The sequence below is a fragment of the Salminus brasiliensis genome, chromosome 22 (genome assembly GCF_030463535.1).
Source record: "Salminus brasiliensis chromosome 22, fSalBra1.hap2, whole genome shotgun sequence".
NCBI classification, from domain to species: Eukaryota; Metazoa; Chordata; class Actinopteri; order Characiformes; family Bryconidae; genus Salminus; species Salminus brasiliensis.
Window position 1 is genome coordinate 29,921,499 of NC_132899.1, and position 26,609 is coordinate 29,948,107.

Consider the following 26,609-nt stretch of genomic DNA (forward strand, 5'->3'; position numbering starts at 1 on the left):
TATAATTAACATATGACAACTTACTCTTACTGATAAAAGACTAGTCAACAGTCAGTTTACCCCTGGACATTTGGTCCACTCCAGGTTTACACTTAATCTGTGCTGGGAAACCTGGCCTTAGATGTTTTGTAAAAGGAGTTACTGTTGCAGATGATTTTTCACACACATTTTTCATGTGTTTCCACCTCATTACAATGTTCCTTTCTCTTTCAGAGGATCCAAACGGTCAGTGCCTCAGATGCTGACCAGCCGACTGGAGGCCACAGGTTCTTTTTCAGTTTGGCACCAGAAGCTTCAGTCAATGCCAATTTCACTGTCAGAGACAACAAAGGTGACTTACAGAAAAGTGGAACTTTTTAAAGGTTTAAAGTTGCTGTTATTCATGGTTTTATAGCTGCAGTGAAAGATCATTCCAGACAAAACCTTGAGCGTTATCCATCTCCCATTTAGTTTTGCCATTTGTCCCTACACACGGCGATGTGTTGATTGAACTCGTTCACTGAGAAGGTTTTTAATGTATTATTAATGAACATGATTAGTTTGTTATTAGCGCAGCGACTTCAGCAGTCCTTAATATCAGGTCTGAACATTTCAATGACTTCTGTCATCACTATTAAAATATTAATCCTGATGGAATAAATCACTGAACATCTACAGGTGCAGCACAGAGGGGCTTAGCCTAATACCATGCAGACAACACACTTCATGTCATTCTGTCTCCGGATGTTCTGTTAATTTAGCAAGACAACCACAGTTTGACGGGAACAGTCCGGAGCTACGCTGGAGCAGGGCGGTCGCTGTTGACTACATTATTTACAGACTAATCCATTGATTATTTCAACAGTTACTGAAGAAACCTCAACAAAAAGACCAAACAATTGAAATGAAGGAAGAATAAACAATCCAATATACTAACCTTGGAAAAGGATGAACGTGGAGCTCTTCTGCAGCTGTGAATAGATGTTGACCTCATTCGGGGTGCAGTGAAGATTAGAATCAGCTCAGCTGCTTCCCGCTCGTCTCTCTGGATGGGCTGCTGTCAAACATCCTCCTTTTTTTCTGCACTGTGCTGAAGTTCCCATACAGACTATCCTGTTGCATCCCCTCAGCAGACCAAGGCCTCAAAGTTGAGCATTGGGTGTTTAAGGCTGCCCCATATTTCACAGCTGAAGCATTACATATGCTACCATTTCAAATTACATACAGAATTTTAGATTGTGCACAATAATGAAGAGAGCTGTGGATTATTGAGAAACATAGATAATGATAAAATAAGTCATATGACTTAAGAGTAACACCCAGAATGAATAAATATTCATACATTAATTTATAGTACAATTAATATCCAGAATGAAGTTAACATGAATGGAGTTACAGTAACATTCATATCCTAAATCCTTTAATAGTAAAATAACATCCATAATCAGTTTAATGTATAAAATCAACCTTTATTTGATTATAATTACAGTGTATGATCATACGTTGTTGTTCACAGAAATCTTTAAATATTGAATAGTCTCAGACCATGTCCAGTGTCTATAGTGTTGACCGATGAACAGTCAGACTCAGAAAGTTGAATCTGCTGATCGGCGCTTTTCAGTACGGGTGTATGGTTGTGTTTGAACTGTTGTGCAGATAACACGGCCGGTATCGTGACTGTGCAGAGCAGCTACAGCCGGCTGCAGAAGAGTGTTCACCTGGTGCCCGTGGTGATCGCTGATGGAGATTACCCCGTGCTGAGCAGCACCAACACGCTGACGGTGCGAGTGTGTTCATGTGACCGCAACGGGAACATGAAGCAGTGCAACTCTGAAGCCTTCACTCTTGCCGCTGGGCTGAGCACAGGGGCACTCGTGGCCATCCTGCTGTGTGTCGTTATACTGCTGAGTAAGAACACTTGCATTATCATGCATAACTGTTATTCTTTCCTTTATTAACTTCATTCACTTACTTTTCTTACTGTTATTATTATGTATTCTTTACTAAACTTTCAATATTTCATTATGTATTAATGGTGATGTCACAGCATAGTGGTAAAGTCCATGTTTTTGCATCTCTGCCTAAACCGGTTTCTATTGCACACAGCCTCTAAGAGACAATCGATTTTTCTCTAATCTACATCACTGTGAATGTTCACCTTTGCAGTGATTGTGGTGCTGTTTACGGCTCTGAGGAGCCAGAGGGAGAAGATGGAGCCACTGATCATTTCCAAAGAAGACGTGCGGGACAACGTGGTGAGCTACAACGACGAAGGCGGAGGAGAGGAAGACACCCAGGCCTTCGACATCGGAACCCTGCGTAATCCGGAAGTGATCGAAGACACTAAACACAGGAGAGACATCATCCCGGACAGCCTGTACACATCCACGCGGAGGCTGGCGGCCACAGCGGCTCGCGAGAACACGGACGTCCGGGACTTCATCGCTCAGAGGCTGCAGGAAAACGACTCCGACCCGACGGCGCCCCCTTACGACTCCCTGGCTACTTACGCCTACGAGGGCAGCGGCTCAGTGGCTGAGAGCTTGAGCTCGCTGGAGTCGGCCAGCAGCGAGGGCCTGCAGGACTATAACTATCTGAGCGAGTGGGGCCCCAGGTTTAAAAAACTCGCCGACATGTACGGAGGGGAGGAGAGCGAAAAATCATAACCATGCAGTAGGGCTGCACGATATGGACCGAAAAAGTAGCATTGTGATTTTATTGATACGTATTGCGAGACGCTTTGCAATATTTTAAAAGGTGTATCGATGAATCAGTAATGTGACACGGGCTTGCTTTATTTCTACCAAAATTATTTATTTTTGTTGGATTACATGAATACCTTGATTCATCAAAAACACCCCCAGGAAGTCATCTTGAACTGTGATTGGTCAGGATGCTCACAGCACACCGTTAAAAAGCATTGTGATTGGTTAGAAGAGTCATTCGCAGCTGTGACATTGCTATTGCAAAGGTGAATATCCCGATAATGATTAACAATCAGTATATCGTATCGTGCAGTCCTACCATGCAGCTTAAAGCAGGAAAAACCCACGCGGAGTTATAACGGACTCAGTGGATTCGCACAAGCTGTTTGTCAGTGGTGGACATCCATAACCAAGAAAAGCCAAACAGATAGAGAGACTTGTACCCCTTGTGCGGTATTTAACAAAGTGGATACCAAGACGAGCACTGATGATGCTTTTTTTCCTCCCAAAGTGCCCTTTTACAGGACTGAGATTTTGATGTCTTATCAAACCTGACCTACTCTAGGACGTCCGGAGAACTTTCTTGGTGGCTTGACCACAGACATGACTAGAACAGTAACCTTGGGAAGCCTCACTGACTGTGTATTAGTTTCTTCTGCAAAGCAGGAGGAAGAGAAAAAAAAAAAAATAATAGTGAGCTTTACAAATATGGTAACATCATACATTATGCATATTTCAAAATTCACAAAATATGTCTATGTACACAAGTCTGTGCTTCTGGGTTTTTTAGCTGTTTAGCCGTAACTCTGCCGCAGCACCACTGTACAAACGCATCGTCACACTTTATTGGTGGAAAACCATGTTGGTCGTTGGTTGAGACAGTCGAGTATGATTCGTGTTATAAAGACTTTAGAGCATTCACGAGACAACTGGTCCCTTGTTTCATTTGCAGTAGTTAGGCAGTGGACTGGTGTCAACAGTGTTTCTGTAGTATAAAAGGTCTGGCAGTTCATAGCATTGGCATTCCCCACAGGGTGCAGGATGATTGTGGGACTGATGTAATAAGGTGCTTTCTTTCATTACAGATTACCTGACGCATAACTGGTGTTTCCAAGTACAAAGGAGCAAGTCTCAGTGAATTCTAAGGTCATCGAGATCAATAGGCCCAGCTGATCTATTATAGGTAACGTATAAATGCAGCTTTTTAGGTCGGCCTTGTGAAATGTAAGATATTTACTTCTAAAAGAAATTCTGAAGGTAAAAGCCTAGATCCCTTGTTGGCATCTCGATGACCTTTAGAGATGAGCAGTTGAGGGAGTGAATTGGGTTTGCTTTGAGCAGAACCAGTATTTTGACACGATGTCTGTTCTTGCATTCTGCAAAAGTCAAAAACGATCAATTCCCTACTTTTACAGGCTGTACGAGGCCTAATGCAACTGGAGCGTAGGTCTGTGTATTAAAGCCTGGCTTGGAGAACACCAAATTGTCCTAATTTTATGTATTTATTTTTTTTAAAACAAACCCTGGTCCTAAAAATGAAAGCTAAGCTTATATTCACAAAAATAAGACCTCGCCAGTTTAGTCTAGAGCCAGTCTGAAGTGACCATTTCAGCCATCTTTGCAACACCTGGCGGTTATTTCCAGTCATACGAGACCAGGCTAGACTCTAGTACTCGGCTCAGTAATACGCAGAGTGGGCTCGTGCAGATCTCTATATTGAGGGTTGCTGATTGACTCATTTTGTTGAAAGGCAGGACTGTAACTGTAAACCGATGCCATGTCGAGTGTTATGAAAACTCCCGTCCACATTTTAACCAGCGGCCGGTCTCCTCATTTATAACGTCTCTGATTTGAGCTGTGTGGATGAGGCCCGGTCAGAACAGATGTCGTTTACAGGCATCAGTCTTAAAGGTAAAGAAACACAAAGTAGATGGAAAAAGGTTGGTGTATGGTCATGACAGCCCTTGGTACATAAACGCTCAATAAAAGGAGCTTACAAATATACACAAAGGGACAACAACGCGGAAATAGGGCTTCTTGGGAGTCGGGACGTACCCATTTAAGAGGCATTCAGATGACCCAAAAGAACGGAGATGCAAGACTGCGATTAGAGAGGACACGAAACAGATGAGCAATAAACACTGAAAACTCTCAGAATACTAAACATTCACGTTCCGACTGCGCTCATCTTTGTGTTGAGTGCTGTGCAGCCCTGGGTGTTCGAAACCTTGCTTTTCCTCCATGCTAAATGAGCGACTAAAGCGGGGGATTGATCTTAAATCGGCCTCTGATGATGTGGTGCTCTTTTGTGGGCGCAGAAAAGTTTAAGCTTAAATATGTGGTTTAAAATTGCACACGGCTCCACAGACAACAATGAAGAGAGGCCATTTGAGTGTGTTATATATATATATATATATATATAAAGCATAGCCTGAAAGCCATTCCTAAAATATACAGATATGCTAGCTGGCAGTTTTTCACATCACCACATGACAGTCATCATGTGAGAGTGGAAGAGAGATGGAAAACCATGGGGGTATTGTCTGGAACTTTAGACTTAATGAGCTTTAGAGACGAGACATAATAGAGGCAAGACATAAATAAGAAACTCAAAGCTCAAATCATGTTTAAGAGAGAACAAAGGTCATGAGTTCATTCTATTGGTGGAGGAAAATAAAAGTAACTCATGACACAAACACTGACCACTAAAAAGGTACTGCTGTGTACGGCTCTGGACTAAGAATCACGTTTTTATTTTTGGTTCTACCAAACAGCATTCGTACCTCAAACCCAGCTCCGCTTCCAAACCCAAAGCAGTGACCAGAAGGCCATATTAACTCTGACGCAAGCCACCTCAATTTTGACCTGAAGTGCTAACATCACGATCATCTCGGACAAAGAAACATTTTTAGCAAGATCTCACCGATGCAGATTACTATATTTCATCGCTGTCGGACGAAAACCTTATATCTCCAATAGAAGTTTTATACACCTTTTATCTCCAAAGAATATTCCAAGTCAATTCAGAGCATTTCTACCGGCCCAGAATTCATGACATTCTGACACAAAGTAAAAAGATCATCAAGTGGAGAGGCAAGGTTTTCGTCCGACGGCGACGATTTGTGTTGTGCCACTTTTCCTCGGACCCTTTTGCAGTTTCCTCTAGTGAAGAATGAAGCTAAAGAGCTAGGCGCCCACCCATGCTCCATTAAACCTAAATATATGTATTATTTTACACTGAATATTTATTTCCTTTTCCAGGGAAAAAATCAGACATGTGAAATACTACCCAGCACTGATCATTTACTGAGCTGTAAATCAGAATCGCTCTACGTTTTATACTGTATATGGATCCAACAAACAACCTGTAGCCTTTAATCTAAAATCTGACAACACAATCTGCTAAACGTCGGCCCTCAGAGCCCCGTTAACATTCTCTGTACTTCTGCTGATTCACTTCACTTGCTTCCAGCGTTCTCTAGGCTAGGTTAACTAGCACACAGATTAGGCCGTCACCGTTCCCCGTTCCTCTCTAAAGCTCCCATCCCAACTCAAGTCCAATGATGCAGTTTTACAGTGCGAGGGGATCCAGTTTAAGCTACCGGGTGAATCAGTTCGCTGCAGCTGTGAACTGTGAAGTGAACCGTGAGTGACGGAGATGTGAGGGGGGTGGTGGTGGTGGTGGGGGGGGGGCGCCTTGGCACGCTTCTGTGATGCTGCAGACACTGTTAGCTTACCGTCGGCTGACGATCCAGACACAACGGTCACCTATCTATGCTTTGTACAATGTGATATTTTGTATAAAATATTTGTATGAATCAACATTAAATACATGTAAAATCATCAACAAGGCGTGGTCCTACTCGTCACTGTGGCATCAGGGCAGAAACTGTGCGGCGATGCGTCGCCTCGAGTTATATGGTGAAGTTCAGCTACTTTGCGGCAGCAGTGGAAAAAGATACAGATGTACGTCCCTAAAAACGAACACACACACACACACACACACACACACACACACACACACACACACACACACACACACACCAAAAACATGGTCTTTTAAGTATAAGCTTTGCAACTGCAAAAAGTCTTCAATCGTAAACAAAAGGGCAGTGCAGGCCTGTGTCTTCGGACAGCACATTACAATGGGCATTAGCAAATACCGTAAACCCAGATAAAGCTTAGAGCTGCCTGTAAACAGTTTCAGCTGTGAGCTGCCAGTGTGGTTTTCCACATAGTGTAACCCCTCAAACAGCCCCAGCAGTTACTGAGTAATACCCCTTAGTGTGTACTAAGCCCTGCTGCTGCGTTTAGGGGTTAATCCAAACAAGTCAAAGAGAAAGTGTGAAAGTTAATTCAGTTAAATTCAGTGTAAAAATTCAGTGTAAAACAGGGTCCTCCCAAACTGACCCCAAGCTAAATGAGTGCAGAAATGCTGCACTGTGCAGCTGCATTAATAAACTAACTGCAGGACGCTGGGAGTTCAGCAGTGAACATACATGCAGAAACTGAAGAACACACATCTGGATCGAACTGTATCGACATAAAGCCCAGAATCACACTGCCGTCTCGTCATAACTTCATTTGCATAACGATCCTGTCTGAGCAAATCTAATGTCGGGCAATTGGATCGCACTGCAAACAACCGCTCTAGATATTCACCATCGTTTATTTGCCAGAGACGGAAAAAAACATCAAACATGCGATGGGAGTGCACGTCAAACCAGGATCAGCGTCAGACGTCACATTTCTAATAAACAGAGCTAAAAAGCCTTCGCGGCTACATCAGCACTGGCCTTTGCTTGGCTGCTCTTTGAATGTGGAATGAAAACCCACAGCAGTCTTCATCGATTAATCTGTAAATTCATCCTGGGCTCTTTTACATTTTACCCATGACTAAATACTGTGAAGCCGTTCCAGTCGTTTTCAGCAAAGAACTTCCTTTCGGTATTTTATCAAAAACCATGGACTCTACGTAGGAGGTCACTGATGACCTGCGCTACAAACCGGCTCTGAATATGTAATCCCGGACTATTACATGCACTCGCAGCAGTGAAGGCCGACCTCGACCCCGGCCCGACAGCATTAAAGTTTGGATCCGGCTTTTAGAGAAATCTTGCGAACAAATCACGAGTGCTCTTTCAGCTCTAGCATGCTTTTGGATGTGGGCTTTCCTTTTTAGAGATCTCTTTCTTTTCTGCTGCTAAATTATACTGACTCCCCTGTGGATGTTAGACGCAGAAACATTATGGGTCAGAATGCATTAGCTGTTCTGTAACTAAGAAACTACGTATTAAAAAACAGGGCTGTATTCCTGGGCAGTTCGGGAGTTCGGATCTCGGTACAGAGCTGTTCACTACTAGAACCACATAAACTCATTTAGTCAGCTTTGACACTCCTCTCTGAGAGTCTGGAACCCATCAGAACCAACCCTCTTTCAATCTCTGTACACACTGATCTGCCATAACATTAAAAACAGGTGAAATATGCATCCACAGTCACACTGGATTTTTATTATGACCCCCCCCCGGTTTGGAATGAATGCTACGTGACCGGGTTTGCTGCACTTCTAAATAAGCGAGCACACCAGTCAGTTGTAGCAGAGTGCAAAAACCATCACAGGCAAAATACGTGGCTTGATGTCCAAAAGGGCATGAGAGTAGAGTACCGGGTCTGGTCCAAAAGTGCTCCAAGAAAGGACAACCGGTGAACCGGCAACGGGGTCACGGGCACCCAAGGCTTACTGAAGTGATACATGGAGGCCCCACCTCGCCATTTATAGGACAGCTGCTAACGTCTTGGTGTCAGACACCACAGGACACCTTCAGAGGTCCCGTGAAGTCCATGCCTCGACGGGTTGGAGCCGTTTTGTCGGCTACGCAGTATTAGGTATTTATATAATGGATGATTAGTGCAGTCACAGCTGAAAGTGTTGGCACCCCTGAAAGTTTTCCAGAAAAGTATTGCAATTACACATGCTTTGGAATACACACCTTTATTTCCTTTGTGTATTGAAACAACCCATGGCACTGTAGCTAATCTCCCTGGATGTGGAGGGAAGAGAAAATGTGATGAAATGTTGCAAGGCGGGACAGGACAGTTCAGATGGTGGATAATAAGCAGCCCCAATCAGGTTCCAAAGAAATTCAAGCTGTACTGCAGGCTCAGGGTGCATCAGCGTCGGCACAAACTATCCGACATTTGAATGAAATAAATGGCAGGAGACCCAGGAGGAACCCACTATGCCAAAATCCTTCTGGGAAAACGTCACGTGAACAAATGAAAAATAGATAGAGCTTTATGGTAAAGCACATCGTTCAGTAGAACGATGTGCTTTACCATAAGGATTTTTCATTTGTTCACGTGACGTTTTCCCAGAAGGATTTTGGCTTAGTGGGTTGATATACTGTTTACCAAAAATATAATGATAACGAGGCCAACAAAGAAAAGAGCACAGTACCTACAGCCAAACCTGGTGGAGGTTCAAAGATTCGCTTTGCTGCCTCTGGTACTGGGTACCTTGACTGTGTGCAAGGCATCATGAAATCTGAAGATTTCCAAAGGATTTAGGACCCAGTGTCTGAAAGCTGGGTTTGCGTCCTATCATTGGTCTTCCAGCAGGACAATGAGCCCAAACCTCTTCCAAAAAGCTGGAGAGTTCTGAAGTGGCCAGCAATGAGTCCGGACCTCAATCCCACTGAACACCTGTGGAGAGATTTGATGCTGGGAGAATCTGAGAGCTGGAGAGTTGGCAAACATCCCAGCTGAGAGGCGTAAGGAGCTTGTTGATGGTTACAGGAAGCGATTAATATGATTGATTTTGCAACCAAATATTAAGATGAGGATGTCAATCATTTTGCCCCCCCCTCCCCTCCCCTCTGTTTTATGTGTTGTTCCAGCAATCATTTTCTGGAAAACGTTCAGGGGTGCCAACACTTTAAGCCATGACTCTATATACAATACTGACTACTTTATTGGAAACCTCTTCCTTATACGTCTGCTGTTGATCAGCAATTTCAATGAGTTACGGACAGTGACACTGAGACGGCAGAGGAATGGGAGTGTATGCGGCGAACTTGACCGCTGATGAAGATCAAACTGTACATCAACAGATGTCTTAGCTAATATATGCATTCTGCACATGCAGTAGATGCACTTAGTCATGCTGTGCTATCAGTAGCTCTGCTGCTGTGGGCTAGCTGCAGCTCTAGCTGGCCGTCTAGCCATTTGAATCACATGAGGGGACCATAGATTACCTCCGAAACCGTCTGGAGACTTGGCAAAATTGCCAGTAGTTCAAAAGATGCAGTGGCAGGCTTGGGTGCCCTGGAGGAAATGTGTGAAGCCTTTGTGCTCTCAGGTTGGTGGTTTGTGTTACAGCTCCATGAGGGCAGTGGAAAAGAATAAACTGGATGGAATAACCGAATGTTGCTGAAAATAATAATAATGATAAAAAAAAATAATACACAAGAATACCTGCAAAATCAATTATTTACCCAATGCAGAAGAGCTCCCATCTAAAAGTACCAGCATTTAATACCTGCAAAAGCATCGGCAGGTCAGGCCATTTCAGACAGCTCAGTTTATTTGTTTATTAGGAAGCTTGGTTTAACCTTAGTTCATATAAATCACATTTTATTACATTCACAAACGCCACAGACTCATAAAAACAAACAAACAATAAAAAAATCAACAGGTCCGCACATGTTCTGCAACAAGCTCCGTTTACCCAGCCCCCCCAGCCCCCCCAGCCCCCCTTACCCCACATACAGTTGATCAGCAAGGCATGCCTGCTGTCTGACGCTTGCTAATTTAGCAGGGCACTGAAGCTACGAGGTTAGTGTAGCTGAGAAGTAATGACAGCTCGCGCTCAACCACTTAGCACTGTGGCGGCTACTTAGCTACATGAATGACCTGACGGCGCCGGCGTAAAGCTAAAGGTAGCAAACCTCGGTCAGCCAACACTTTCAGTCTGGCTGGTTTGAGCTGTGAGGAGAGCAGGGTTTGTTTGTTTATTATTTATTTCTTTTTGGCTGAATCATCGCTTCAGTCTGGCTCTGCTTAGTAAAATCTCCCAGACGTGAGTGTCAATGTGAACTTATGGGCGTTTTGGGCGGAGCACTGTAAGAGTCCACCCCTTTCCTGTGACTGTACCTGGAGTGATCGGACTCGTTTCTTCAGGCCACGCCCTTCTTTCCTTTCTCGGCTCGCTCACTTCCGGCCGTCTTCCCCGTCGTCGCTCTCCCGTTCCTGCCGCTCTCGCTCCCTCCTCATCTCCTTCAGCTCCTGCCTGTACTTCCGCTCAATGAAGCGTTTCTGATGAGCCATCTGAGGGAAGTTATCTGCGGGAAGAGGAAGAGGAGGAGGAGGAGGAGGAGACAGACACAACGAGAGAGAGGTTTCAGATGCGGAACATAAACCCAGAACTTTTTTCATTAACATTACGAGGAAGCGCCGCCGCCTGTCTTCTGCTTTGACAAATCAGCGAGGAAAACCGCTCGCGACCCCTCAATTATTCTGACTGATACAACCTCGTAGCACAGGATTAATTGCTGTGTTCACTAAATCCCCGGAATTTCACCTTTCGCTGAAAAACAAGGAGGGGAATTAGACAGGCATCATCTGCCTCCGCAGCGCCCAGCAATCAGATCTGATCACCTAATTAAAAATGTAGATATCTTAATACGATCGGTAACGAGGCTGAGCGTGCTATCAGATAAGTGTGGAAGCATACGTCTCAATTTACGCTGAAAAATGTGCAGGAAGGGGAAGAACCAGGAACGGGCTGCTTTGAGGATGGAGCGGTGAAGGCGGTCAGCATAAAGCTGCCCACTGCCCACAGCTCATCACCATCAGCGGTCAGCTGTCACTCAGCACTGCCTCTCAGATCAGTTCAGTTCTATCTGCATCTGCTTCCTCCAGCAGCCACTGTCCATCCCGAAGCAGCTGGTTTGTTGTTTAGAGAAAGAGAGAGAGAGAGAGAGTGTGTAAGTGTGTGTGTGTGTGTGTAGTTAGGAAGAACACAGACAGGAACAAAGACATGATCGGATCCAACCATTAAGAGGAACGGACACCTCTGAGAGGAAGCAAGACTCAGAAGGAAAGAATTCCCTAAGAACAGAAGAAACATCCCTCACGAATGAAGGAGAACCACTGAGAGAAACGTCCCTCACAAATAAAGGAGAACCACTGAGAGAAACGTCCCTCACGAATGAAGGAGAACCACTGAGAGAAACGTCCCTCACGAATGAAGGAGAACCACTGAGAGAAACGTCCCTCACGAATGAAGGAGAACCACTGAGAGAAACGTCCCTCACAAATAAAGGAGATCCACTGAGAGAAACGTCCCTCACGAATAAAGGAGAACCACTGAGAGAAACGTCCCCACGAATGAAGGAGAACCACTGAGAGAACCTTCCACAGGAAGCAAGATGGATTGAGATAAACTGTAAGAACCTGAGGAGGAACCTCAGACAGAACCTGAGGAAGAACCAAGTGAAGTATGGATTCCTATTCACTGAGTGAACAGTATAATAAGCATCAGGCAGCTTCCAGCTTCTACATCTCCATCTACAGCCTTTAGCAGACGCTCTCATCACTGTTCACTCGTGAAAAACCTCAGCTAGTTTAAATAGACCAGAATTCAAAGCTCCTCTAATCTTAGACTCGACTAAACACAAGTCACTATGCAGACCATAGTACTCTGCTATTCGACCAAGTATTCTCAGAAGAGGAGGGTCTTCAATCTGGGTTTGAGGAGAAGTAGTTCGTTCCACCACTTCGGTGCAGGACAGACAAAAGCCTGGACGCTCGTCTTCCGTAGATCTTAAAGGATGGTGGGTCGAGCACATAAGAATGAAATGTTGGCTTTTTATATCCAACTACATCCAGATCCAGGTCTTTGAACTGTTCCATATAAAATCACCAGTTCTTATGTTTTGGTTAGTTTTCATCATACATTCTGGACCTTTATCTGGGAGGCATCTTCAGATTCTGGCAGCGTCTACACTCTCAAAAACACAGGTGCTTCGAGCGATGCCACAGAAGAGCCACTTTTTGGTTGCATATAGATGAGTATGAGTGTCTTCACCTCTCCATTACAAACCTGCTTTCTGGAGCTGCAAGTGGCAGGACTGCTCAATCCTGGTCCTGCAGACCTCCCACCCTGCAGAGTTGAGCTCCACCCTGAATCTAACACACCTGGTCCAGGTAATGAAGGCCTTCAGGAGCTGCTGAACATCAGAGTCAGATGTGTTGGATCTGAACTCCTCAGGCGAGCAGGCCTGAGCTACGGCATCGCTCAAAACAACCACTTGTAGCATCTGAGACCCTGTTCACATCTGGTTACCTGGTCACTTCATGCGAAGACTCTGTGGTCAGATGCATGTCCGGTTAGTCAGACTGAAATCGGACTGCTGTGTGGGAGGGGATATGCGAATTCCCTCTTTGTGCAGTATTTATGACTGGTGCTTGGGTTGTCAGATGCGTCTCGCAGAGGCGGATGTGGTCACACTGCTATAACACCGCTCACTCCTGAGGCGGTTTCAGTGATGGCATTAGTATCTGGTGTGAGTGAGGGTTGTGGCTTGGTCAGACCCACATAAAATCTGCAAGTGTACACAGAACCCAGTCCACTGATTTATTTGGTGTCGCCACAGAACAGCCATCTTTGTCCAGAGGCGTTTTGGGCCAGAGGATAAGACATACGGTGCAATCTCTCACCCTGGAGGAAATCAGGTATGCAGTGTGAGGAGCAAATGTTGAAGTTCTGCTCCCAATGGAAACCAGTTCCTCTTTTGTTATGTAAAACCAGCATGGATTGGGAGGGGAAAAAAAAGAGAAAAGACAGAGATACTGTTGCCTTTCTCTACTTTTGGAGAAAGTTGAATAACTGACATTGGTGAAGACCTCAATGCGGCCGTGGTGCCAGATTAATATTCTGGTCACAACTTCCTTCAACACTATGATGAAAATCTGTCAAATGGAGAAAAGACACATAAATAAATATATATATAAATAAATAAATAAATAAAAACAAAAAAAGTTAGACGGACAGCGGCTGAGCCATGTTCATAGTACTGAGCACCAGAAACCCCAGCAGCTGAACAATAAGCCCTTTCACATTCAGCACATTACACCCTCATAGATCCCTGATCAACTTCCAGTTTAACAGTGCCGGGTGCAGCGCCGGGTGCAGCGCCGGGTCACGGAAGAACGCGAAAATATGCTCTGCAACAGAAGAAACAGCCTTGAATCCGTGGGCTAATTTTCCATTCTGCGGCGCATCCTTCAAGACCAAGTGCTTTGTCCACAACCGTCCATTGGTAAGGCTGAATTGGGTCAGAGAGTAAAAGTGTGTGTGTGTGTGATTGAGAGAGAGAGAGAGAGCGTGCCAGAGAGAGAGAACAAAGCACAAATGAAAGAGTAGGGGGAAAAAAAGAAGGAAGAAAAAGCTGAAATAAATGTGTGCAGTCTTCTATTTGTGCTTGATAGCAGAGGGGAAACGGTGGGCATTAAGTCGGGCATTTTTAGCATGTAGTGAATTCTCGGCAGTCGAGCCTTTCCGGGAAGAAAATCACCTTTTGAGCGGCGCGTTCTGCATACAGATGACCCTGCAAGTATGCAACTGCATGCACCCTTCAGCTGACGCCTTTTGTTTATTGACGACGAAGTAATTCCTCTCAAGGACGAAACTCGAAACAAGTTTCAGAGGGTTTTTCTGGAAGCTGCTCCAAGTCCTTGACGACAGTGAACGCGGAAAGCAGCATGAGCGCAGGAAGCGCTGTTCAGAACTGTTCGGCATTCGCTGTTCACAGCGTCCGTCCCGTCACGCCTGTAATTCAATCCTGCCTCATCAACGAGATGCCGGCCTGGCCTGGGAGTGACCGTCTCAGAGAGGAAGAGGAAGTAATGCTCTCTGTGGATTCTTTATCAAGCTCGTTAAACAAATTCCCCTTATCTGAGACACAAAGACGACGAAGAGGAGGAACTAAGACAAAGACTAAAAACAGCACTGTGCCTATAAAGCATCAACAGCTAACTGAGTACCAATAGTACCAGTCATGGGTCCACACCAATTGTAGAGGAGCTGATCAGACCAAGGAGGGCGACCAAACTGTCCGCTACCAGCTTCAGTGGGGGGGTGGCGCCTGTAACGGCCAGTCAAATATCTCTGTCCTGTGACAAAACTACGCCGCTGAGTAACGCCCCCTTGTGGAAAACAAGGGGTTCTGGTTCTTCACATATCCCACCTTCCTGACTGATGAAACCCATAAGCTCTTCAACCCTCACCACGCTGAAACTACTGCCCATATTCTTATGCAATAGGAGCAGAGATGCTGCACCCGGTGAATCGCTGGTTTTACACTCCACACAGCCTTGGCTCTTCTTTCAATCCAGGGAACAGCAGTCAGAAGGTCGTTACCCAAAGAAATAGCACAGTTTTGTGAAATTTCGGTGCTGCTGTGTCATGCCGAAACGCACCTTCAAGGTCGAACCCTTTCCCCCATTCAAGTAGAGGAATTCTCAGAGCTGCACTGTGAGATGCAACATTCACCTCGGCACCAAAATCAGAAACACATGGCTGCAATTTTCTCAAAATGTACAAATTGGGCAACAATCTTTGGCCATTTTACGAGCCCTGAAGAGAACTGTGCGCTGAAGTGACAGGAGGAAAGAAGGTAAAACACCGTAGACGACCCAAAGTGTTCCAGCGCACATGTACACACATATATATAAAAAAATAATAATAAAAATAAAAAATAAATAAAAAAAGACACACTCCCTAGACACACTGTCTGTGGTCCGGCAAAATGAGGCAATCAAAATAAAGAAAATACAAGCATGAGGCAGGTGGTGGCTGAGAGTCCAGTTGAACATAATTGGCTGCACTCTTTCTGAGACTGAGAAGTGCTAGCTCCACCTTCCACCCCATCACTTGCGCTAGCAGGTGCGATGCCAGCTAACGCACCTCTCTGTTGGCAGACGGAACAGAATTGAGTGTCAGAGCAAATCAAGCCTTTCAGTGAGGCCTCTTATCGTCAGTCTGAAAGCATGTGGTGGCGCTTCGTATGTCTCGAAGAAAGGACATGCTAGTCTTCGCTCTTCCAGCTTGGTAGCAGCGTGTATTAACGGGGGGGTTGCCGAGGCTGCAGAAAATATCGGACATGCCATAAATGTATGAAATGGTGTGAAGACACAAACAGAAGGGAATTTCCACGAACATACTGGCCCAAGTTTACTTTGCCAAAGTTAATTAAAGAAAAAAGAAGATTGAAAATAATTCTCTGTGCCTTCGGAAAACACTACATCACCACTCTCCTCGGAAAACTTCTCCAAGTTGGCTGTACACAACCACCCTGAACCAATTAGCCATTATTCATGAAGACTTTTGTTCTCCTGTCCTCGAGCGCCAAACACTTTCCTCCATCTTTAACCGCCCTCGAAGCCTCCTGCATCGACTCTCCATTAGAGCAGCCCTCCCACACCTCAAATCTTCAACCAGCCTCAAGGACTCTTCTCCGTGTGCAACTTGACTCCTTTCCCGCGACACGACGCCGCTCCACCGTCTTCTACAGTCCCCTTCTCTCCTCACGGCCTCCTTCTGAGCGCAATCTAGCTGCCAATCAAGAGGAATTCATCTTTAATCGGAGTGAATCATAGCCCTCCGCTTTCTGACGGGGGGGGGGGGGGGGGGGTGTTAGCTGAGTGGATGGATGATGGGATCCGCAGGGCAGAGAAAAGAGCAAACAGGTGGAGAAGAATGAGGGTGAAAAAAGAAGGCTAACCTATGACTGGAAGGGAAGAGAAGCTGACTAACCCTTGAGCTTTCGAGGCAAAAGGAGATGAACTTTCATGCATATTTCATCTCAATTCTGCCGTTCTCTTTCTCTTTAGAACAGGTGTGAGGTCTAAGTGCTGAGAGTGTGTGTGTGTGTGTGTATGGGCAAAGAACCTGCTGCTTAAAAGCCTGTGCGCAAAGAGAAAATTTGACCGAAGGGCTTGCGCTACAGGTGGTCGCTCCTAGTTGCCTGGAGAGTCCTTTTCGCTTTTTCCACCTTTCTGCTCAAACTGGAGGTCAGATGGCGGCTAACATTTCATTCCGCCTCACCGCAAACAGGCAGCTGCCCGTCAAGACCGCACCATTACTCGTTAAAGCGAAAGACCAGAGGGTCCGCCGGCTTGCGGCCTTTTCCGCCACTAAACGTCTACAATTTGCGGCTAATGAGAGCGAAGCTACTGCAGAAAATCTTTAACATCGGAGCCCTGGAACTTCTCTCAGGATGGGGTAACTGTTGAAGACCTTGAAGGAAAATACTACGACTGTGCACATCCGAACATCACGGAATTCACTGATGTGAGAGTGCTAATTTCACACAGTCTCAGACTGTTGCAAACTATAGCTGACACATAGCAGCACATATTGGAAATCTTTTGAGTGCTGACATCACAACAAGGGGAGAAAACTAATAGGCTCTGATATTATTGTGAAGGTAGGACTCGAATAAGCTCGAATACAATCCAAGTCTTCAAAGCGCTGAGGGTAGGTTTCGGCTTCGGTGGCTTCAGAAACCAAGAAGGAACCCTTCATTTGTTTAATTACCAGTCAGAACGGTGAGGTTATTGCCAATTAGCATAAAAACAAGCTCATGGACTTGGTGGAGCTGGACGGATTCTGCGTATCGGCATTGGACGATTTTCAGATTGGACAGATCATATGATTGCTGCAGCTCTGTGTGAGGCCAGGGTTGAAATCTGCTCAGAGTGCTGACAGAACGTTGCTAGACTGGCGGTTTTACCGTCTCTGATTTGTAGAAGGTGTAAACTTCTAATATCCCTGGATATCCCTCTTCAGAGTCCATCACTCAGCCCAGTACAGTGAGTATCAGCAGAGCTAGCAAGAGACACCAGTAACCACACACGGCACGGGAATTCACAGGCTCTCGCGGGGCTATGATTCACTCCGATTAGTGATGAATTCCTCTTGATTGGCAGCTAGATTGCACTCAGAAAGAGGCAATGAGAAGAGGCGGGGACTGTAGAAGATGGTGGGTGTGGTTTAAATGTGGCTGATTCTAAAAAGTAAAGTACATTTGTCCTTGAAACAAAAACCCAGAGTATTCCAGAAGCATTCCTGCTTCACGATGCATCACCAAGATTACCTATCCAGCCCCACCCTCGATCAGTACTGGCAATTGGCTCAACGTGCTACAAAAAGCACTGATCGCTGCCTTGTTTCCGGTGCTGTTTTGGTTGGTTTTGGTGGCCTACCAGGTCTTGCACAGTTGTTATGAGTCCCAGTTTCACTTCCTAAACTGCCTGAACCTACGTTCAGTGGTGTGGGTCTCCACAGCTCCGTCAACAGAGGGGCCTAACCTACCTCGGCACGTCATCCGTCTTTCCAAGAATCGTCAAAGCTGAAACGAACCTGAGAGAATGTCCTGATCATGTGCATGATGTGAAGCCTGAGCAAATCTCTACACGACACTTCCTTTGCTGGAGTTCTGCGGCCTTTTCCCCAGGCTGAGATGGGCAGGAAAACGATGGGGAGAGAGAGCGCGACAGAGAGAGAATAAAAAAGAAAAGAAAAGCAGGAGAGAGAGAGAGTGTCCCCCTTGGCCGGTTTATTCATAGAAAAGCGTATGTGTGTGTGTGTGTGTTGGCGGGGGGGATTTTGAACCCGGCCCAGTTCCGTAGTGCCGGCGCCGGTCGGAACGTGACTGATAGATGATATTAAATGAACTGACCTTTTCAGGAGGCATCGCTAATCTAGTCACACGAAACGGCAATTTATGAAGGGGGAAATGTTCATTTAGCAGCAATGAGCGAGTATCAATCAACCTGACAGCTGCTTGCAAGGGAGAAAGGATCTACTGGAAGGAAGGAAGAGAGATGGAGGGGAAGGGGGGGGGGGGGGGGACAGATTAAGGAGGCAACAGGGAGTGAGGAAGTGAGCAAATGAGCGAGGGAGGAATGAGGTGATAAGGGAGGAGGGATAGAGACAGAGGGACCAGACAAAATAAATGAGCGAGAGGAGAGCATGGGGGAGCAGTCGCGCATTTCTGGCAAGAAATCAAGAAATTCGCCATCGAACCCGAGCGAAGACCTGTTCGGTTACCGGAGTTCGCTTCGTTAGTCCTGCATTAAACAATGGAGGCTTACTTCTCACCAATTAGCACCCTGTTTAGATCTGTATACCCGGCCCTGCAGTGAGAGAGAGCACATTAGCCTTATGAAGGCCTTATGAAATAACGGTGACATGGTTCGAGACCCAAGGTGAGTGATGGAGGTTTGGATAATGCTAACCGTCAGGGTATTAGCCTCCTCCCTCTGCATGTTAGCTACATGTCTTGGCTGACTGACTACATTTGGGCTAAAGGAGAAGAGCGCTTTTCCGTTAAGTGGGCTTGCTCCCAGGGATGAAGACGCAAGAAGACAGAGTGTGCGATGAAGGCGTCTGAGTGTAAAAGCTCAGGGGTAGCTTATTACAGAGCCCTGCTGTTGTGTGCTAATATTTTATAAACCTGAGAGGAGACGGAGACAAACAGCATCAATCACAGACGGCTAGGGGCCTCATTTGCGGCCGAATTAAATCAAAGCTCTGACCCTGCCGCCCTTCAACAACGGCAGCGCCAACCCGAGCTGGAAACCTGAGCTTTATTGAGCCCCGGCTTATTAGTCAAAAACTTTTTCTCCCCCACCCCTACCCCCTCCCGCTAATAACACACCGTCTGATTAATGCGCTGGCCACGCCGGTCAGCTTGCGGTGCCCAAATCTCCAAAACACAGCCGTAATGCGCTTAAGTGTAGCGCGCATTAGGGCTGACGGATATTGTTAGAGAGGAGCACTGCAATATTTTCTGGTTTGGGGATATGAATATTAAACAAGAGCAACATTTGAAAGCCAAAATGTATAAATAATAAAATAAGCATGTAAATTATTCCCAAGTGGAGTTAATTATCACCATGGTGATGAGACATAGGCATATTAAGAGGGAGAATTAATGCAGTAGATCAATGCTCTCATTAGAGTGGCATGAGATCTTGAGGATCATCGTCCTGTCGTAGAACCCAGCCTCTCCTCAGCTTCAGTTTCCTAGCTGACAGCGCAATGTCCTCTTCCAGAAATTTGCCATTTTTTCCAACTGCTTGTGTCTACTGGCCATGACACGACCACGGCACTTGTCATGAAAATGCCTCGGGATTATCAGGTCGTCTCATGCGCTAGGTCGCAGGTAAGGTTTCGGATTAGCTTTGCCTCTCATACCAGCAGGGCTTCTACATCTCCTTAGTCCTTAGTTAACAACCATTACTTCAGCACAACATATCTGACAAGGGTCTGATTCGTATGTACTGCGACGCCCTACTACCCTAATACTAACGGGGCGTCCTCCATGATTTACGCAGCCACAGCGATCCGAGGAGGGAGATCTGCCTCTCTAAGCAGCGTCAATGTAATAGAGCTGCATTAACATGCGGTTGTGGCCTGATGCTGCAAATCAGGAAAATAAAGACCTGTTGTTATCGTTACGCTTTTGTTCTGAGAAGCAAAGCCTCGTGCGAAATCCATTAACAGAGCTTTTGTCTAAACCAATACCACGTATATCTCATTCTCCTTAAGTGCCTTGCAATTACGCTGAATGGAGGCTTCGCAAAGAGGCTTCGAGGAGATGTTTCTGGAGAGATCTCATGCTGGAGGGCTCTTCTAGAACAAAACTCCGCTCCGTAATTTGTCCTTTCATTGTCCCAAACAATAGAAGTGTTGATAAAGGCGTCCTCGTGGCACGTTCGTATTGCAGAGAGGGCTCCATGCGCAATCAATTTTTTGCGTTGTGGAGAACGTGTCAGAACACAGAAGAGCATGGCCTTGGACTACCATGGGCTTGGGGGGGGGGGGCTTTAAATAGACCTTTTGAGCAATAGCTCAAACAATAGCACAACAATAGCTCAGCGCTCCAACCACGGAGCCACCAGCTACCTACGACAAAAACTGTGTTAATAATCTAACCAAACTATTCTGGAGTTGTTCCTCATCTGTGGATAATCTTTTTTTAAGGTTACATTTACATTTATGGCATTTAGCTGACGCTCTTACAAGGTTACACGTATTACAGAGGTGGGCCAACGTAGTGTTAGGAGTGTTGCCCAAGGACTCTTATTGGTGTAGCGCAGCATAGTCACCCAGACCGGGAATTGAACCCCAGTCTCCAACATGGTATGGCGCAACAGATAACACCACTACCTTCTAGTGAGCTACCTCACCACGTGGGAGACTGGGGTTCAATTCCCAGTCTGGGCGACTATGTTACACCAATAAGAGTAATAGTAGTAAGACTCCTAACACTACATTGGCCCACCTCTGTAATATGAGTAACCTTGTAAGAGCATCAGCTAAATGCCATAAATGTAAATATAAATCTCACTGGCTGGTAGTGGTGTTATCTGTTGCGCCACATGATATGGTATGACAGTCCTGATTAATAATAAATGACTAAGCAAGAAAGACTCCACCGAAATGACTTACATTTTTCCAGTGCGTCCATAGCGGCACCCATCTCTGCTTGCTGGATGCTGTGTGGACGAGAGAAAAAGGCAGATTTAGAGGTACAGCAAAGGGAAGCAATTGAGAAAAAAGAGACAGAGAGAGAGAGAGAGAGAGAGAGAGCAATAGACAGGGAAGGAGAGAGATAAGGAACCGACAGAGGGGAAGAGAGTGAGAGAAAAGACAAAGGAAAGCACAAAAGTGAGAGAGAGAGAGAGAGAGAGAGAAAAGAGAGAGAGAGCATCTTTAGCATGTTCTCTAAAGTACTGCAATGAAATTCAGCGGACAGGGGAGGAAAGAGGGATTAAAGAAAAGTGTTGGCTAAAGCTGTTTTTCTCTGAGAGTGCGTTTGTGTGTGTGTGAGAGAGTGTGTGTGTGTCTAGAGTGGCGTTATTGAGCGACGGCATGCTATCTGTGAAAAGGTAAAGCTTTGGGGCCTCTGAACCTGCGAGTGTTGTTTATGCAGACTCTCCAGTAGCTTACTGTGCATATCCATTCTGCATTATGCGATCACAGCGCGAATGCAGCGGCAGCTTAGCGTCGAGTAAATACATAAACAGCTGAGGATGGGTGAAAAAGAAAGCAAAAAGAAAGGGAGAGCGAGCGAGAGAAAGAGAGTTATCGCTAGCTTAAAGCCAAGGAGAGGGGGCTTTCAAAGCAGGCCAGCAGGAAGAAGATTCAAATTCAAAAGGGTGTAAAGGATCCGGATGGGATTTAGGGTTTGATTTCTTTAATCTGTCTTCCACTGGATCACTCTTTTCCTTCTGCCCCACTGTGAGCCCTTTAGCGCACCCCTCACATTCGCCCCGTCTCTCAAACAGTGGCTTTCATTCCCTCGTTTCCTTTCTTCACGCTCCCTCTACCACAGCCATGCCAAGTCCACTACGTTTCTACGTGCAAGGGTTTGAGAGGGCCAGTGTGATGCATTTTTAAACTTGGCCCACACTTCCTTCAGCTAGTGAGCACCCAGGATGGGCAGGGCAATGAAAACGTGTCCCATCCTGACTGTGACCAAACTAAATCTGTCCCAACCGAACTGAAGCCCAAAGACATTCTCTAGTGTAGCCCAATGATGATCTCCCAACCCAAGAGCAGCCCAATGATACTACACCCCAACCGAACGGTAGCCCAATAAAATAGTCCCAACTCAACTGTAACCCAACAAAACTACACCCCAACCCAACTGTAGCCCAATGATACCATACCCCACTCCACTGTAGGCCAATGCTACCATACCCCACTCCACTGTAGCCCAATGCTACTACACCCCAACCCTACTGTAGCCCAATGAAATTCTGTCCCAACCCAACTGTAGCCCAACGCTACTACACCCCAACCCAACTGTAGCCCAACGCTACTACACCCCAACCCTACTGTAGCCCAATGCTACTACACCCCAACCCAAGCTATATAATTATATAGCTACCACACCCCAACCCTCTTGTAGCCCAATGCTACCACACCTCAACCCAACTGCAGCCCAATGACATTCTGTCCCAACCCAATTACAATCTAATGAAAATATCCCCCAACCTGTCAACTAACAGAATTCGGGCCTAAACCTGACTGTAACCCAACAAAATTCTGTCCCACCCAACCGTATCCCCTGTGTCCGCCCCCCCCCCTGCAATGTCTATGTGCATAAAGTAAAGCTATATAAATAGAAGTAGGAGTGCATGTACCTGGGTCCTTTCCCGCAGCCTATACGCTCCCCTTTAAAGTACACAGCCACAGTGTAGGTCCGGGCGTGGGAAGGGCCGACTGTCTGCAGCGTTCTGAAAAACAAGGCAAAACAAGTTATCAACCAGCTATGAAGAAGCAATGCTGCAGAAGGATTGAGAGAGAGAAGCAGCGGCAGGTACAAACTGCCTACGAGCGGCAAAAGGTTAGAGGGAGAAAGTAAGACAAAAAGACGGAGGCACAAAAGCTTGGAGAGACATACTGATGAGCAGAGAGATGGAGAGAGAGCAGGTGACAGAAAGAGAGGGTTCAAGGTAGAGGAGAGGGGAGTGGAGAAGGGAAAAAATTATATAAATAATAAAAAAACGATTGAAAGAGACAGAGAAGCAGCTTAGGAGGTTCAAGGGCAGTGGTGTTGTTTGTCCAAGATGGAGATAGAGGGGTGGGAAAAAAAAAAAAAAAAAAAAAAAAAGTGGTCTTGTATGGCTGAAGAAATACTTCCCACAACAGATGGAGCCAAAAAAAAAAAATAAATAAATAAATAAAATTAAATGAAATAAAAAAAGCCTGGAGAACAGCCTACAGAATTTCACACAAATATTTATTTTTATTTATTTTTTATTTAGTGTCATCAACATTGTTCTGATGTCAAGGAGCTTGGGCTCAGTTTTTTTTAAGTAGTAAACAGCCCCATCCACCGCCAGACACAAAAAAATAAATGAATAAATAAAAAGAATTAAAAATTAAATTCAATAAAAAAAAAAATAATAAATAAATAAATAACAAAATAAAAAAAAGCCTGGGGAACAGCCCACAGAATTTCACACAATTGAATTTTTTATTTATTATTTTTTGTCAACATTTTTCTGATGTCAAGGAGCTCGGGCTCAGTTTTTTTTAAGTAGTAAACATCCCCATCCACCGCCAGACGAAGAGGTAAAAAAAAAACAAAAAACAAACAAACAAAAAAAAACGGCCCTCGCTTTAAAACTTAATGACGTGATCTCATTTAGACGGCGCGCTTCAACATCAGCTGGGAAAAAGATGTACATATAAACAAACAAATCAGAGGAAATGTTAGCATTGTTGGCACATTAGCGAGAACAAGCGCACACCAGATTCAAAGAACATGCATAATTAAGGCGCTATTTGCTTATTTTATGATCGGAATGTATATTTAATGCACTGCAGCCGTTTATGGAGCATTCTAAATATTTCAGCCGCTGTTCGCAGCTGCATTAGATCAGAATTGACTTTAGCTTGTTCTTATATAAATATTATTAAATGTGTCGCCCGGCTCCACAGGAACGTCCGCCGCCAAACAGACGGTGCGTCCAGCGGGTCGTGAGGAAATCTGGGAGGTCAAGGTCAGCTTGGTCATTTCTTCTGACCTCAGAATCTACGAACCTTCAACTGTACGGAACAGGAGAGTAGAGATCAGTGCTGGTCCTGAGGAGCGTTGGTTGATTACTCCAGCAACTGCATCAGATGGGCTGGCAAGGGCACTGCCCTGTACACTGTAGACTTTCCCCTGCCCCTGCCAGCCCATCTGATGCAGTTGCTGGGGTTGGGTGCATCATCCAGGACCTTTTTAGTTCTCTTAAGAAGTGTAAGCATTTTCTGTGTCTTCAGGAAGGAGCGAGAGGTTCATCATAGGGGGTCAGTGATGGGACTGCTGATGTTCAGGCCGAGGAACGTGAGAAGTCCACCTTCGTCCATCAGTCTGTCTCGTTAACGATCAGAGAAATGAGAAACTCCAGCTGTTAGCTCCCTACTGATGCTCAGGAATCCCAGAACCTATTTAGAGCACCAGGGTAGGTTCAGGCTGCTGTAATCACAGGCTTTGAGTGGGGAACGGACCTCCGTGTTCAGCCAGGGCTTCTGACTGCGAGTGTGTGAGGTCATATGACACGGCAATTAGCTTCATGCTACATGCCCGAACTATCCTAAACAAAACAAATGAGTCCAAATGACCAAATTAAGAATTCACACTGGTCACTACTGCCCACACTTTTTAGCTGCTGACGCTACCAACTACAGCAATACGTATGGCCACACGTTGGCCAACCTACTGCTTAGAAATAACTGGCTTTTAGGACAGCTGAGAGGATCATCGGAGTCTCTCTGCCCTCGGTCAAGGACATTTACACTGCCTGCTGCATCCGCAAAGCAACCAGCATTGTGGATGACTCCACCCACCCTTCACACAGACTGTTCTCCCTCCTGCCATCAGGAAGAAGGTACCGCAGCATCCGGTCCAACACGACCAGACTCTGCAACATCTTCTTCCCTCAAGCCATCAGACTCCTCAACTCCAGAGACTGAACTGATGGTTTTCCTGTTCCATTCTCTCTCACACACTCACACTCACTCTCATTCCCCAACCATTTACCCCAGACTACATGGGAAGCATTTTGCACTAATAACTTAACTACCTCACTGGACTCAATATTTATTGCTCACTGCATAATTTGCACACTACCCCCAATTATTTATTATTCTCTGTCTGTTTCGTTTGACTGTGTACTCTGTATGTAGTTGAAATGACAATGAAAACCCACTTGACTTATTTTTGTGGCCAAAGTCATAAACGTCTACTAGTGGCACTATTTCCTTAAATAGCCTAGGGCCCGCCAGGAGGCCAAAAGAGTCTATTAGCTCCTCCAGAAGTCCCTGTAGTTACTGAGTAATTGGGTAATACGGCTTCCTGTGTTACGGGGTTTTTTTGCAGATTGGGGGGTTGGGGGTGGGGGAGTCTATATTTTCAGCTTAATACGCACACTACTACGCACTTTTAAAAAGATATCCTACTTAATGTATATGTAACAAAAATAATATATGTGACATGCACTCACGAGCACGAGGGCCTCTACTCTCAAAACAGCCTCAAGATTTACATTACATTTACATTTACGGCATTTAGCAGACACTCTTATCCAGAGCGACTTACAAAGTGCTTTGCTATTTACCCAAGAAAAAAACGTAGCTAGTTAGAATAGACTAATAGTTCAAAAGAAACCTCTAAGCTTTAGACATCGCTAAACACAAGACAATAAGGCGACCATAGTACTCTATTCGCCCAAGTACTCTCAGAAGAGGAGGGTCTTCAGTTTGCGTTTGAAGACAGCGAGCGACTCGGCCGTTCGGACGCCCAGGGGAAGCTCGTTCCACCACTTTGGTGCCAGAACAGAAAAAAGCCTGGACACTCGTCTTCCGTGGATTTTGAGGGATGGCGGGCCGAGCCGGGCCGTACTTGAAGATCAAAGGGCTCTTTACGGAGGGGCTGGCTGGTCCAGTCTGGGCTTTGTAGGCCAGCGTCAGGGTTTTGAATCTGATGACCTGGGCAGCAACTACAGGAAGCCAGTGAAGAGAGAACGCAGCAGTGGAGAGACATGGCTGAATTTAGGAACACTGAAGATGACCCGTGCCGCTGCATTCTGGAGAAGTTGCAGGGGCTTGATGGTGCGCAGAGGGAGACCACCCAGAAGAGAGCTGCAGGAGTCAAGTCTGGAGGAATTCTCGGAAACTCCCAACGTTGGAAACTTTCCATTGAGATTCTGGTCCATGTTGTCATGACTCTCGTCCAACACACCTCACAGACGTTCCACTGGATTCAAACCCTGTCACTAGGAAAGCCAACGAGGGCACGTCCGACAACATCCAGCTCGAGACGACGGGAGCTTTGTGATATAGTGCGGTTAGCT

At 45.6% G+C, this 26,609-nt stretch overlaps 2 protein-coding genes across 4 annotated transcripts in view; one reads left to right on the forward strand and one right to left on the reverse strand.

Annotated features, from left to right (window-relative positions):
• Positions 1-6,361, forward strand: part of LOC140544110 (cadherin-10-like) — a 103,642-nt gene extending 97,281 nt beyond the window's left edge. For 2 of the 3 annotated variants that reach the window (XM_072667487.1, XM_072667486.1), the window contains 3 exons: positions 214-331; positions 1,636-1,887; positions 2,146-6,361. In XM_072667487.1, coding sequence (XP_072523588.1) covers positions 214-331; positions 1,636-1,887; positions 2,146-2,645 — 870 coding nt within the window. In that variant the 3' untranslated portion in view covers positions 2,646-6,361. Of the gene's footprint in view, positions 1-213; positions 332-844; positions 1,888-2,145 lie in introns of those variants that run through there. The other variant, XM_072667488.1, reaches the window with a different exon arrangement.
• Positions 6,362-10,427: 4,066 nt separating this feature from the next.
• The window catches only part of drosha (drosha ribonuclease III), a 161,766-nt gene continuing 145,584 nt past the window's right edge, over positions 10,428-26,609 (reverse strand). Inside the window, exons 30-32 of the mRNA XM_072667489.1 lie at positions 22,908-23,000; positions 21,208-21,254; positions 10,428-11,026 (exon numbers count right to left, since the gene is read on the reverse strand). Coding sequence (XP_072523590.1) covers positions 10,896-11,026; positions 21,208-21,254; positions 22,908-23,000 — 271 coding nt within the window. The 3' untranslated portion in view covers positions 10,428-10,895. The remainder of the gene's footprint in view (positions 11,027-21,207; positions 21,255-22,907; positions 23,001-26,609) is intronic.